The sequence below is a fragment of the Natator depressus genome, chromosome 28, assembly GCF_965152275.1.
Source record: "Natator depressus isolate rNatDep1 chromosome 28, rNatDep2.hap1, whole genome shotgun sequence".
In the NCBI taxonomy this organism is placed as follows: Eukaryota; Metazoa; Chordata; order Testudines; family Cheloniidae; genus Natator; species Natator depressus.
In genome coordinates, this window is record NC_134261.1 from 1,206,790 (window position 1) to 1,221,788 (window position 14,999).

At 47.5% G+C, this 14,999-nt stretch overlaps 1 protein-coding gene across 4 annotated transcripts in view; it reads left to right on the top strand.

The window, feature by feature from the left end:
* Positions 1–6,899, top strand: part of ZCWPW1 (zinc finger CW-type and PWWP domain containing 1) — a 31,806-nt gene extending 24,907 nt beyond the window's left edge. For all 4 annotated transcript variants that reach the window (XM_074941147.1, XM_074941150.1, XM_074941149.1 and 1 more), the window contains exons 11-15: positions 798–881; positions 1,838–1,910; positions 3,407–3,471; positions 4,453–4,492; positions 5,616–6,899. In XM_074941147.1, coding sequence (XP_074797248.1) covers positions 798–881; positions 1,838–1,910; positions 3,407–3,471; positions 4,453–4,492; positions 5,616–5,926 — 573 coding nt within the window. In that variant the 3' untranslated portion in view covers positions 5,927–6,899. The remainder of the gene's footprint in view (positions 1–797; positions 882–1,837; positions 1,911–3,406; positions 3,472–4,452; positions 4,493–5,615) is intronic.
* The last annotated feature ends 8,100 nt before the right edge of the window (positions 6,900–14,999 follow it).

Below are 14,999 nucleotides of genomic sequence, written 5' to 3' on the forward strand. Positions count from 1 at the left end.
GTATCACATGCAAGACTCTTTTCTGCCCCTTTTCCCCTCCATTTTTTACGGCTATGCTCTATTTTTTCAGTCCCTTTAAAAACCAGCTGGTGCATAACTGTTTAGGAAATGTGCTTCCTCTTGATTTCTAGATAAGGCGAGGGTGTCTGTTTGTGGTCCTGTGATTCATCATACCCATGGCCTCTGGGTCAGGAGGACTTGCTGGAGCTCTGGATTCAATTCTGCCTTTGTTTGTCTAGATGGTACACTCTTTGGTGTAGGGACTATTTCTTGCTCTGTGAGCCGTGCCCAGCACACTGGGGCCACAGTCCTTGACTGGAGCTTCTGGGTGCTAAGTTAATGCAACTAAAGGGTCACCCACGCAGTGGCCCGCGTAGTGAACACCTCGGATCCCTCCATTCCCCCTCAGGGGTTCTCTGTGTGCCACCCTGCTTGCCTCGGTTTCAGGGACTTCTGACACTCACACCGGGAGGCTCTGTGTGCCCCCCATTCCCCTTCCCCCCCACCCCCACCTAGTGTCCCCCGATCTCCCCACACAGGGGACAGACCAGGACCCAATTGTGCTAGACAGCTGAACAAACATCTGGTGATGTTCCCTGTCCTCGGGTGAATTTTTCCCCGAGCAAGGAGCTGGTGGTACCAGAAAGATTTATGTCCTGCCCCTTCACAGACGAGTGGGCTGTGTCTTTCTTATTGTCACTGGCCCTGGTGAGGGGAGGGGGAGAGAGAGAGAGAGAGAGAAAGTTTTGACGCATTTTAGGCGCCGTGGGAAGACCAACTATCTCTTGCTCTTTCAGAAGATGCTCAGGAGCAAAGATTACCGCCAGAAACTGGATGCTGCCGTGAAGATGGCGAAGGAGGCTGAGTGGATCAGCATTCAGGTATGAACGCTGCCGGGCTGCTGAGATGAGACCAACTGCCATCCACCCAGGCACCCGCTGGCCTTCCAGCGGTTGGAGCATCTTTGCAGGTTTCCCTGTGGCCCCGTGGGCGTTGGGGGGCGAACGCTTGCTTGCCCTTTGGATCTGGGATCAGATAGGCTTCATCTTCACAGCATGGTTAACTCGTATTAGGTCAATCGAGTGCTCCTGTTAACTCGACCCCCTCCACACACATCACTCATCTTCTGTGATGCTAGTAACTCGAGCTGGCTGGGATACAGGATAAAGCCTGAGTGAGGGGGAGCTTGGAATAAGAACTCCTGGGTTCTTTTCCTGGCTCTGGAATGCGGGTGGGGTCTGGTCGGTTAGAGCAGGGGGATCTGGAGTCAGGATTCCTGGGTTCTCTTCCCGGCTCTGGTTGGGGAGTGGGCTCTAGTGGTTAGAAAAAAGCGGGGCTGGGAGTCAGGACTCCTGGGTTCTTCTCCCCTGTTGTTCCTCCTTGGGCAACCATCTGGTGATTTAGTTTCCCTCGGAGGGGTATCGTGAAGGTTAATCATACAACGGTTGTAAAATGCTTTGAGATGAGGAGGTGTGGGGTTGTCTACACACAGAATTATTCCTGAGTCACTGAGCCTGATTAACTCCCTGTGTAGATGCTTTTGGTTCTGGAAGAAGAGGGCCTTATTCAGAATGCGGTAATGGTTCTTTATGGCTATGGGGCTGTTTCCTGGTCCCTTGTCCATACAGTGTCCTCTGAACATCTAGACGCCTTCTCGGAGCAGTGGGTCTTGTCTGGGGTTCTCTGCCTGCAGTCCCTCATGTTGACCCTACGACCTTTGCCCTGTTGGTGCGTTTGAAGTTAAATCCTGGTCATTCAAGGAGGCAGTCACTTGGTGGATTCGACCCACCGCTGCCAGGATTTCAACAGATGTCTCCTTTTTCTTGCCCTCCCGCAGGAGAGAGTGATGAGATTTGGGTTCGTCAGTCGATCCAGTGAGGGAGGATTGCTAGGTCATGAGGACTCGGAAGGTATGGTGCTGTAGCCTGGAGCTTTCCCCCTCGATAACCCACAGGTCAAATTGCAAATTGCTGAAGAATTTCACCCAGGTCCCACTGTATTGACCCCACTAACTTGTGCAGGACAAAAGCATCTTCCAGTCGGGATTGAAAGAGAGGAAGCGGTGGGGAATCCACTGCTGCCCTGGGAAGTTTGTTCCAATACTTAATCACCGACACGGGGAAAAAATCAGTGCCTTATTTGTGATTTGAACCTGTCTGTCTTTAGCTCCAGACGCTGTTTCTTTTCTGCCTTTCTCTGCTAGATTAAAGAGCCCTTTAGTACCCAGGATTTTCTCCCAACATCGCAATCGAGTCACCTCTCCATCTTCTTTTCATAAGCTAAACTGAGCAAGCTTCTTTACGTCTCTCACTCTCTCTGGCATTTTTTCCAGCCCTCCAGTCCTTTCGGTAGCTCTTCTCTGCCCCCTCTTCAGTCTTTCAACATCCTTCTGATGATTATCTTGTCTGACCTCCTGTATGACACAGGCCGCAGAACCTCTGTCGTTCTTTGTTTGTTTATTTAGACTGTAAACTGTTTCAGTCAGGGACCGTAGGTGCTATTGTAAAGCAGCTCATTTTAAAATAACGGTAATTCCAGCCACTGGTGTCTGTCTAGCAGTGGGTCAGGATTGTGTTCAGCACTCCCATCTCCCAGGAGCTAAGGAGGCAAATTTAATGAAAATCCCAGCCTTCACTGGCTAGAGTACCCGCTAAGTCTTGTGTGGTTGTCCTGTAGCATGATTTTCACGCAAAGGAAACATTAGCAGCCTGTGTTTTAAAGGAGGTCTGATTAGAGGATCAGGGTGGTCCCATCTGGCTTTAGAATTTATGAATCACTCCCATTTTTCAATGGGGAAACTGAGGCACGGAGAGATTTAGGTGATTTCCCTAAGGTTCCACACAAAGTTTGTAGTATGGCAAGGAACTGAATAAAGGTGAGATTGGTAGCGGGAACTCCCCATGAGGCCCTGTGACCAAAAGTAGCAGCAAGGTGGTTTTATTCCCTCTGTATTTGGTGCGGGTGCGACTGCTGCTGGAATGCTGGTGTTCAGAAACCAAGAAGGATGTTGATCAATTGGAGAGGGGTCAGAAAAGAGCCTTGAGAGTGATTCCAGGATTGGGAAAGACTCCAAGAGCCGAATCTATTTAGCTTAACAAAGAGAAGGCGAAGAGCTGACTTGATCTCAGCATAGAAGTACCAGCAGAACAGAAAGTTGATAATATTACTGGACTTTTCAGTCGACCAGACAAAGGTAAGCAAGATTCAGTGGCTGGAAGTTGAAGCTAGACAAATTCAGATGGCAAATAAGGTGCCATTTTTTTAGTGGAAATTAACTATTGGAACAATGATCTGCTAGGATTTGATGTGAGAACCAGGTAAGCTGGTTCAAATCTGCAGTAAGTTTGTTGTAAGGTGTTAAAACGTGTGCTCTGGAGAGTGAGTTATTATTATTCTTGTCTTCTAGAGCTATTCAACGTGGCCTGTGTGCCCAGTGAGGAGAAGCAGACCTGTGATGGAAATGAGAATATGGTACGTCAAACAGGAGATGGGAAAAGATGGTCTGAAAGAAGGGGGTTTGTTCTCTTGTTTCTCCATTGATTCTGACTCTTCCCCACACCTGCCCTAACAAAAATGCCATATAGTAAATGTATCACCAATGCTTTCAGCTACAACCATGCCCACAAAGATTATTGGACTGTTAGCCCCTAGGGGATACTCAGTTTGTTTAGTTTATCCAAGCGAATAAGAGAAGATCTCGCAGACAAAAGCAGAAGGAGTTCCAAGGGCTGGCTGCTGAAGCGTCTTTAAATTGTGGATCTTCAAAAGACCCTCAAACGAAACTGGATTTCTTCCTAACAGATACTGGGATTTGTGAAACCCACGTTCGTATCACTTGCTCTGTAACTTTGCATAAGACACTTAAATTCTTGTCTACATGAACAATTTGTTTGTGGTATGCTGGTTTGTGAATCTACCCCTGCCCTAGTCTCACATGAGCTAACTGTCCATGTGGACCAGGCTAATTTGTATTAATTTGCATATCATTAATGTGCTTAGAGCTAATCAGTGAGGACTACATCAAGTCGCATCAAGGAACTGTACAATTCATTCATTTCTTTTTAAGATTTGTATTTCAGTCAGCTCTGCCCTAACAGAGAGAAAATGAGCTTACAGTCTAACAATGATTTAAAGACGTCAAGTGTTGGCACATCTACCACATCCCTGGGTCAGTGTTTCCAGTGGTTAATTACTCTTCCTGTTAAAAACGTACCCCTTAGTTCCAGCCGGAATTTGTTGTGTGTTGGATCTTGCTCTGCTTTTATCTGCTGGATTAAAGAGCCCTTTGCAGAGATCTTCTTCCCGGGCAGCTATTCATAGACTGTGATGATATCATCTCAGATAAGCTAGATAGACCATGTCCTTACTATGTCACTACAAGGCGCCTTTTCCAGCCCTCGAATTATATATATATTCGCTTTCATGTTTGACTAACCAATACTTGGGTTCTAGGTTGCGACTTCAGATTTCAAGGAGAAAACTTCTCTGAAAGGTTAGTGACGCCAACCATTGTAGCCATGTTGCAAGTAAGGTAAAGTCACAAATTAAGAAGCCTTGGGTTGTGATACTTACATTAGAATTGCTCACTCTCCTACCATCCTGGCTTTCATGGGGCAGGAGGAATTGGGAATTTGCCTTTCAGTTGCCTTAAACTCATGTCTACTTGTCCAAATCAGCCAGGATGAAATTTGTATCTGCTTCAGACAGCTGATCGTTTCTTCCCAAACAGCACCATCACTTGTTTTTGAGGGAGGCATGGTCTACTGGTTAGTATTGTTATAATTACTTCTACTGTGTTACCATAGCACCATTGTGCCAGGCTCTGTACAAACACAGAACAAAAAGACGGTCCCTGCCCCAAGGGGTTTACAGTCTAAGTCTAAGACAAGAGATAGGGACAGACAGAAGGGTGAATACAAGCAGACAATGAGGCAGTGTGGGTTAGCGTGGCAGGCAGAGGTCTTAGCATACCAGCAGCCTAGCCATGGTCAAGTATTTTGTCGACATCACGGTAAAGGAGAGTTTAGAGGAGGAATCTGTAGGTGGATAAAGAGGTTGCGTCTGATTGGAAACTGAGTGCTTTTGTCTCAGTTCAATTCCCTCCCGTCACGGTTGGCACCAGCTGGCCTCCTGGCTAGCCACTTCAGCCATGAGGCCAAGGATTGAATGGACCCAGAGATCAGACGCCCCTCCCAGCCTCGGCAGGGAGCAGTGTAAACACGTTGGAGTAGGAGTGCAAATCAGAGAAGCTGGGAGTGGACGACAGGGGATGGATCACTCGATGATTTGTCTGTTCTGTTCATTCCCTCTGAAGCGCTTGGCCTTGGCCACAGTTGGAAGACAGGACACTGGGCTAGATGGACCCTTGGTCTGACCCAGTATGGCCATTCTTTTGTAGTAATGGAGCCTTTAATGGATTTATCTTGGCATTCTGTCCCTGTGCCTTGGGGATCTTATGGGGAAAGTTTGGAGAATCCCGATCTATGAGGCTATGTTGACTCATCACTTCATTTCCCAGTGGGAGAGTTGTGGAAGGTTTGTGGGTCTCTGGTATGATTCATTCTTCCTTTTCCCTGTTGGATTCTGAGGATTGCGTTGGTCTCTCTTCTTTGTAGGCTTTAAGAAAAAGTTCACCATTCTGGGAAGCAACAGCTCAGGATCCAGCCAGCCCAAACCGCCAGCAGGAGGCAGCAGAGTTAACCTGATGCCGTCCCGTCGAGACGGATTGAAGCCGGAGCTGGTGAAGATGTTACAGGTGAAAGACAATACCACTAGAAGCCACCCAAGGTCAAGTAGCAGTGATGAGATCTTTGAGGAATTCCAGGAAGTGGGGGAGCTAGAGAAGGCCAAGGAAGCACGTGGGAGCCAGGAAGCAGAGAAAAACGAATCCTCGGAAGAGTGTTCCCTGGTCTTGTTTGAAGAGTAGCCGTTGAAACAACAAACCTGCCATGGGGCAGCAGAGCTACCTCCCTGAAGGTTGTGGTGATTAGAGAAAAATTAGAAAGCGCTCCAGAAAAGTGGCTGGTATATTGGGAAAGAAATTCAATCTAGTTTAAACTTGGTTTATGTTTGATGAAGATCTGAGACCGTTGGGACAACAAATGTGGATTTTAACATCCAGCTCTGGCTATAAAGGTTTCCCTCTCCTACTTCCCAAATATTCATCTGTGAAGATAGGGAAAAAAATCCACAATAAGTGACTTTACCCGTTTTCTTAAAACTTAGGGTGCTGGATCTTGTTTTAATTCTGCCAGCCTCACGTAGTGTGTTGTTTCCTTAGATCCCACTGGCAACGAGTGATTTAAAAACAAAACAAAACAGTTTTTGATCACTCAAGGAATTGGTTGACGGGGGTTGGTTGACGGGGCCAGATCTTCAGCTGGTGTACGGCGTCGTCAATGGAATTTACATCAGCTACAGATAGACCCCCTGTGTATAAATTGTTGCCTTTATTTGTAAAAGTGGTACATTAAGGCTGAAATTTCCAAAGTCGCCTGATGGTAAAATCGACAGGAACTGGGTATCCAGATCTGAAAGCACTTGGCATCAGAGTCCTTGATCTAGATTCCCATGTTACTCTTCTATAATCTGTTATGTTATAATCTCCCTTGCAAACCTATCCGTATGCTGCTGGTGAAATTCCGTATTTATTAAGCCCTTGCATAAAGAGTAGGTATCTGAGATACAAAACAGTGATACCTGGACTTCCTGGTTGCTACTGTTGTGTTTAACTAGTTACTGTATTTGTGGTTTTATATTTATCTGTTACAAACTTGTAAAAAAGACTGGCTTGTATTCATCCACTAGTGTGAAATTTGCCCTGTAGAGAGAACCAACCCTCTGAAGTGGACATAAATAGACCTTATCCACAGAGATAAATTTCACTCAGAGAGTTTAGCCCAAGTTAAGGGTTGAATAAGGGTGGCAGAACTAGGTCTTAAGGAGTTTATGGCTGTGACCACCATCCGGTTAAACACTCATTTACAAGTGTGTTCTGTAACGGTTTACATGTTAATAAAATCCTGCAGATTCTGTTCAGTCAGGCTGGGTTCTTGTTACCTGGTTGTAGATAAGCTAAAGTGTGATAAAAATCAAATTCTTGGTTCTTTACAGTGTCTTTAACTTCATTGTTTTTATTGTTGCATCACAACGATTTGGTTTTCCACACCCACCCACACCAATCACAGTAGCTTGACTAAGTAATGACTCAGACATGACATAAGCATCTACAGATATTTGGAAGGAGCAAGGGGAGTCACAGGGACCTGAGAAAGAGACTGTAGGGAATCTAAAATCCTTCCTAGCATGTACCAGTTGTGATTCAGCGAAAGGTTCTCTGATTACTCTTTAAATCTCAACATGCTTAGTTAGGTTCCTAATACAACAAAGCTTTGATTGCCTGGATATTTTTGTAACTGTGAATTTTATACTGGGCCTCTTCATCTTAAGGTGGCAGAGTACTGAAGAACCGAATGGTATTTTACTCTAGCCAGCAGAGACAATAATAATCCATAGGAGCGGGTACCCAACTAGTGTAAATTGATGTCAGACTAGAGATCATTTGATAAAAGACCACTGCCCATCATGCTGGCCAACATTATGGCATTGTTTCCTTGTGTCTGTCTCTCACCACTTGTCCTAGACTTAGACTGTCAGCTCGCTGGGGCAGGGACCATCTTTATATTTTCTAGTGCCTAGCACATGGAGTCATTTCTTAGCTAGTCGTACAATCATAGAAGACTAGGGTTGGAAGAGACCTCAGGAGTTATCTAGTCCAACCCCCTGCTCAAAGCAGGACCAACCCCAACTGAATCTTCCCAGCCAGGGCTTTGTCAAGCTGGGCCTTAAAAACCTCTAAGGAAGGAGATTCCACCACCTCCCTAGGTAACGCATTCCAGCGCTTCACCACCCTCCTAGTGAAATAGTGTTTCCGAATATCCAACCTAGACCTCCCGCACTGCAACGTGAGACCATTACTCCTTGTTCTGTCATCTTCCACCACTGAGAACAGCCGAGCTCCATCCTCTTTGGAACCCCCCTTCAGGTAGTTGAAGGCTGCTATCAAATCCCCCCTCACGCTTCTCTTCTGCAGACTAAATAAGCCCAGTTCCCTCATCCTCTCCTCGTAAGTCATGTGCACCAGCCCCCCTTGTTGCCCTCCGTGAGACTCTCCAATTTGTCCACATCCTTTCTGTAGTGGTGGGGCCCAAAACTGGACGCAGTACTCCAGATGTGGCCTCACCAGTGCTGAATAGAGGGGAATAATCACTTCCCTCGATCTACTGGCAACGCTCCTACTAATCCAGCCCAATATGCCGTGAGCCTTCTTGGCAACAAGGGAATACTGCTGACTCATATCCAGCTTCTCATCCACTTTAATCCCCAGGTTCTTTTCTGCAGAACTGCTGCTTAGCCAGTCAGTCCCCAGCCTGTAGCAGTGCCTGGGATTCTTCTGTCCTAAGGGCAGGACTCTGCACTTGTCCTTGTTGAACCTCATCAGATTTCTTTTGGCCCAATCCTCCTAGTCAGGAGCAGCCATGACAACTCACCACCTGCCAAGCTCAGGAGTGACAGTTTTCTGTGCGCATTATGGCACGGGTGAATTTTGAGAAGGGGAAAGGTCTAACGTCAAGCCAAGGCAATCAGGGATAAATTAGCCTACGTGAAGTAAAATGTGTATGAAAAGGGAAGAGGAAAAGGAAGGATCAGAGGACCCAATAAAGAAGCAGACCAGCAAAAATCCAAGGCTTACCACTGCTTTGCCAAAACATCCCAGAGAAAGAACAAGATAAAACCAAACAGTGGCCTTCTGATTCTTCTGCCCTAACATCAGACGTCATCAAACTCCAGGAGCTGCTGGGTTCTCTCATCCAATCGTAGAAGGTTGTAAACTGCAGAGGAGTTTTTCCATCAGCTCTGGATTGGGCCCAGAGGTGGCAAAGCTCCATTTTGGTAGATCGTCTCTCCTCCGTCTATCTTGGCTGGTGCGACGTCAATTCTGATGGTGTGTTTTTCTTGCCACTCTGCCTAGTTTTAAATGTCTCAAGCAATGAGAATTGAACCAGTTCTTTGGGGAGAATGTTCCTGAGTCTAAAGGCGTGACACTTTATCTTGGACTGTCAACAATTCATTACGTCTCACCAGCTCGGTGGAGTAGGTGTTTATTGTATTGTTATGATTTAGTATGACCGTAACTACCAGAGAGCCCAAGCAGGATCAGGGGCCCTGTTGTGCCAGGCGCAGCACAGACCCTCTTACTGAGATCACCTCTTTATTCGAGATAGGGGCCCCCCTCATGCCGGGCACTTCCACCACCCAAGGTCAGGGCCTCCCATTGTGCCCGGCATTTTTCCGCATGAGCTCACAGTCTGACTAGGGGCAGAGAAAGGAAATGACTTGCCCAAAGTCCCACCGCAAGCGTAGTGGCAGAGCATGGGGGTAGCACAAAAGAACCAAATTACACCCCTTCATTGCAAACACCAGACACCACTCCTTCCAAGCGTTCAAAACACTGCTCTGAGCCAACGTAATCCCCACCGCTCAAAAGTGTCGCCATCCCGTATCTCCTCTCCACATTCACCCACCGTTGCAGGTACAGAAACCCAATTGCCTCCTCTCAGGCGCTCGGCCTAATGGCTTTTAAAATGCCAGCGCCGCACAATGCTGGCATTGTTGCCATGCCAGGAGTCAGTCTTAGCAGCTACATCATGCAGCAGCTGTAAAAAAAAAAAAAAAACACCCCCCAAAAAACCCCCCAAAACAAACCAAAACGAAAAACAACATACAGGCCTTTTTCTTGACAGTTTTCAAAAGCAGAAAACCGGGATTGAGATCAGATTCCTGAGCAGAAAAGGTGAAGACACACTGTAGATTATCCCCCCATGCCCCCAACAGCTCTGTGAAGGTTAGGTTTCACTTGTGAATGGCCTTGTGCCCTGTGAATTTTGGTGCGTGTGTCGGGTTTTAAGCAAGCCGTGGTCAAAATTGATGAGGTTGTTAATGGCCTGCCCTGTTGCAAATGTGTGTCTCATTTCGTATTTGAATTAGTTTGACTTTGACTCCCGTGGCCGTGGGTTCTTTATGAGTCTAATTCTCAGTTGCGCTATCGGATGCATAAAGGGGGGCCTCAGGTGTCTAGATCAAGGGTGTCAGGCTCAATTTGGGCCAGAGGGCCAGATTCCATGATAAATTATGGTCTAAGGTCTAAATTTAGGATTCACACGGTGATCTCCAATGGTTGGGTCAGAGTGATCAAGTGCCTAAACTGCTGGGGATGGCTTGTTCGGGTACTTTATGGTAGGATTTGATGTGGAATTGTGTTCCCATTTTAGGTCACTGCTCTCTCTCCTTTGTATCCTTTCTTTCCCCCTTCCCTCTTTTCTCTGCTTCTCTCCTTCCCCGTCTGTGTCTCTTCTGTTCTTCCCTCTGCATTTTTTTTACCACCACAGCAGCTCCCAATTTCCAGCCCGTTGGGGTCTCACTCCCACCTACTGTCTCCCCCAATCCACCTGCTAAAATGATCGTCTCTGAAACATGCCCCGTCAGCACTGAAAGGTCATCCCTGAATTTTAGAGCTGACATACCAAGGAGAATGACAGTGTTTCAGGCTCTCTGCAGACTCAGGCAGCGTTGTGTCAGTTACGCTAGGGGCCGCGCCCTCCTCTCAGAGCATTTGTCTCTGGCTGTCACTGTGTCAGTTACACTCGAGGCTTTTCTACCTCTCATTGTAATTGGTTCAGGCTCTTTGCAGACCCAGGCAGAGTGCCCCCTGTGCTTTCAGACATTGTATCCATACATAGAAAGAGCCCCGTCCTAAAAAACTGACAGTCTAAATAGAGGGGGAAGCTGAGGCACAGAGCACAGGTGGAAATAGGACCCAGGCCTCCTGACTTGCAATCTAATATCTCATCCACGAGACATCCCTGCTTCTTATACCATGAAGAAAAGTGACAAGAATTTCCTAATCGACCAAAGCCACAGAAGATCAAAATTTAGGCCGGCGTTGTAACTCCAATGACTTCAATGGATCCTGTATCCCATCCTGAAATTCACTGTCGGGATCACGGATGTATGAGTGTGTAGAACCGATGCATTATGCTTAAAGCCAGGGAATCCCTCATGGCTAAACTATTTGACCTCTCTGGCTCTCGAAGTAAATTCCCAGGCAAGGTCTGTATCCACCCCCACTTTCCTTCTGTCATTTGCTAAATATCTAGACCCTGTTTTATCACGTCGTGCTGGTTTATTTACATCTCCCAGATTCTGTGCAGTTTCCTCTCAGATAAATCAAGGCGCATGATTCGTAAAAGTATTTTTGCTTTTAAAGAAAGAGCTGGGCTCTGGGAAAATGTGTTTCTCTCGAAGTGCAGGAAGCCTCTCCGTGATGCGTTAATAACAACCTTCCTTAGCAGCTGCAAGTCAGTCGGTAGCGAGTGTTAAGATTGCCTGAGTCCTCTCTCTCGCATTGCAGACGTACGATGCTTGGTTTGTTTAGCTGGTGGAAGAGAAGGTGAAGAAGTGAATCCATCCCCTGTGCGAGGAGAAGATCTCTTAATCTAGCAGTGGCTGGAAGCTGAAAAATTCAGGCTGGAAATAAGGTGCACATTTTTAACCGGGAGGGGAATTGACCATTAGAATTGGGTTCTCCATTGCTTGGAGTCTGTTAATCAGGACTGGGTCACTAGTCTGACGCACTAGATCTAGCAGAAGCCAACCTGTGGAACTCCTTGCCAGGGGACGTTGTGAAGGTCAGCACTAGAACAGGGTTCAAAAAAGAGCTAGATAAGTTCATGGCGGATAGGTCCATCAATGGCTATTAGCCAGGATGGGCAGGGATGGTGGCCCTAGCCCCTGTTTGCCAGAAGCTGGGGATGGGCGACAGGGGATGGATCACTTGATGATTCCCTGTTCTGTTCATTCCCTCTGGGGGACCAGGCATTGGCCGCTGTCAGAAGACAGGACACTGGGCTGGATGGACCTTTGGTCTGACCCGGTGTGGCCGCTCTTATGTTACATTAATACATCATGCAGTATGGTTTAGGCGCTGGGCTGGGAAGACAGAACACCTGGGCTCACCTGCTCTGTGACCTCAACCACTGTGAACGGCCACACTAGGTCAGAGCAATGGCCCATCGTCCTGTTTCCGACAGTGGCCGGTGCCGGATGGTTCAGAGGGAATGAACAGAACAGGGCGATTATCACGTGATCCATCCCGTTGTCCACTCCAAAGTTTCTGGCAGTTGGAGGTTCAGGGACACCCAGAGGTTGGGGTTGCATATGTGACTATCCTGGCTGATAGCCACTGATGGACCTATCCTCCATGAACTTGTCTAATTCTTTTTAGAACCCTGTTATACTTTTGGCCTTCACAACATCCCCTAGCAAGGAGTTCCCCAGGTTGACTGTGTGTTGTGTGAAGAAATACTTCCTTCTGTTTGTTTTAAACCTGCTGCCTATTAATTTCATTTGGTGACCCCTAGTTCTTGTGTTATGCAAAGGGATCAATAATACTTCCCTGCTCACTTTCTCCACACCTTTCACGATTTTATAGACCTCTAGCACATCCCCCTTAGTCCAAGCTGAAAAGTCCCGGTCTTATTAATCTCTCCTCATACGGAAGCCGTTCCATACCCCTAATAATTTTTGTTGCCCTTCTCTGCATCTTTTCCAATTCCAGTATATCGTTTCTGAGATGGGGCGACCACATCTGCACGCAGTATTCAAGCTGTGGGCGTACCATGGATTTATACAGTGGCAATATGATATTTTCTGTCTTATTATCTCTCCCTTTCCTCATGATTCTCAACTTTCTGTTCGCTTTTTCGACGGCCGCTGCCCATTGAGTGGATGTTTCCAGAGAACTATCCACAAGGACTCCAAGATCTCTTTCTTGAGTGGTAACAGCTCATTTAGACCCCATTGGTTTGTATGTATAGTTGGGATTATTTTTTTTCCAAGGTGCATTACTTTGCAGTTATCAACACTGAATTTCATCTGCCGTTTTGGTAAGCCATTCCACACAGAGACTGTCACTCACTCAGTGTCTGCAGCACCTGGCACAATGGGTCCCCAATCTCCGCAGGAGCTAGTATAAGTAGAATGCTATTACTGATCATTCTGGCAACGGGAAATCAAAATACAGTGGCCAGTTTTGCAGCTGTGCCTTGCCGCAGGCCACCCAGTGAAATGCTGGCAGCGGTAAATCTCCAATCTCCTGTTCTCTACACATGGCCAGCCCATGCTCCTCCATCGTAACCAAACCAAATGAATTAAGATGCTTCTGTTTGAAGATTCATTGCATCTTAGGAGAGCTGAGCCCTGGGATCCAGGCTTTTAAACAGTACCTATCTCACAGAGGATTTTGAAAGAGGCCTTGTTAATGAACAAATGTGGAGCAATTTCCCAAATCAGATGTTTCCCAAAGGGGAAACAAAATCGGGTTGATACCAGAGCCTGGTAAATTTCCAATCTCACAATAGCAGCTTGTTTATTTGCTTCCTAACTCCGCTGCACTGCAGGATGTGGCTAGATAGGCACTACTGGTCTCAAGACGGGCCATGGTGTCATGCAAAGGGGCTATCGTCTGGATGAGAGAGGAAAAAAACCCGTTGTAGACTTTGGATCTGATCTCATTTTTTTAAAAAATAAGGAAATTCCTAGGCAAAAACCTTTGTTAAAGGAAAGCCTTCCAACTGAAGACTACGCAAAGAAAATGCAATTTATCATGCTCTCCCTGACGTTAGGGCATGTCATTGTCAAACCCCCAAATCATACTTCCTGTGAAGAATACTGTGTGTCGGTTACCAGCCGTTTGTTCTCGCCCGGAAAATTCATGAATCTAGTCCCATGGAGCCAAGTCCTGCAACCAGATGAACAGGGGGAGTCCAGTTGAATCAGTTGGGTCAACTCAACCAGTGTCGCTGAGCTCTAAACCCAACCTCCTGTCCAAAATCTCTAGATTGGTCTGGGTTCGAAATCCCTGAGAAAGAGAGAGATCTGTTGTACACCGTCCTGATGGCCAGCTGAGCCTCTGTTCCTGCAAAAGCTTCCATGCCTGTCTAACTTTCTGCACGTGAGTCGTCTGATCAAGGGGAAATGCGCAAACACATGAGCCTGTCTCGCCCGCATTGGGGCCCTAGACCTTAAAGAACAAGCTTCCAGGTCTTCATCTGAGTCTCTGGCCCCAAGGCGGCCTCTGGGGCCACTGGACTGCAAGCATGTCTCAGGGTTAAATGCGGGCCAGTGATAGATGGATAGCTGTGATCAAGGGGTGAGTACGGCTGTCTACTGTTGTCGTGGTGTCTGTGTTGTGGGACAGTCGATGTCGTCATGGCAGGAGCAACACATTTATAGAGGGTGTGTCATCTACCTGTCTACCCCCCATACGCTCCTTTCTAGCAGTCCATCCATCTTCCATGTCCACTCTTCTCCATTCATCCATCCTCCATACACAGCTATCCATCCTCTTATCTACTCTTCTTTGTCTATCCGTTCATCCCCACATCCCCTCTTTCTGTCCATCCCCACACACTGCCTCTATCAACCCATTCCTCCTTGTAGTGGGGCGGCTGCCCCACCCCTGGAGAACAGGGGTTAAAAGCAGCCAAGTTAGGCTGATTGGGGAAGCAGCCACAGGTGTGGCCAGCTCAATTAGGGCCCAACTGGCCCTAATAAGAGGGCTGGGGGCCAGGAGCTGAAGGAGTCTCACTCCAGCCCTGGAGTGGGAAGGGCCTAGCTGCCGGGGAGCGTAGAGCAGTGCTGGGGAAAGGCAAGAGGAACTGGGACGCTCCAGCCTGGCAACTCCCCAGGCTGAGCCCTTGTTGAAGGCCTGCGGAGGTACTGAGGCTGCAGAGGGGCGGCCCGGGGATAGGCAGAGGCAGCAGGTCCAAACCCCTTGCCAGTGATGAGTGGCCATCACAGACTGCGTCTGCCCCAGAGAATGGGGGCTAGATGACGACTGGCAGTAGCCACTGAGGCAAGGTGGGTTTAGAGGGTTGGGG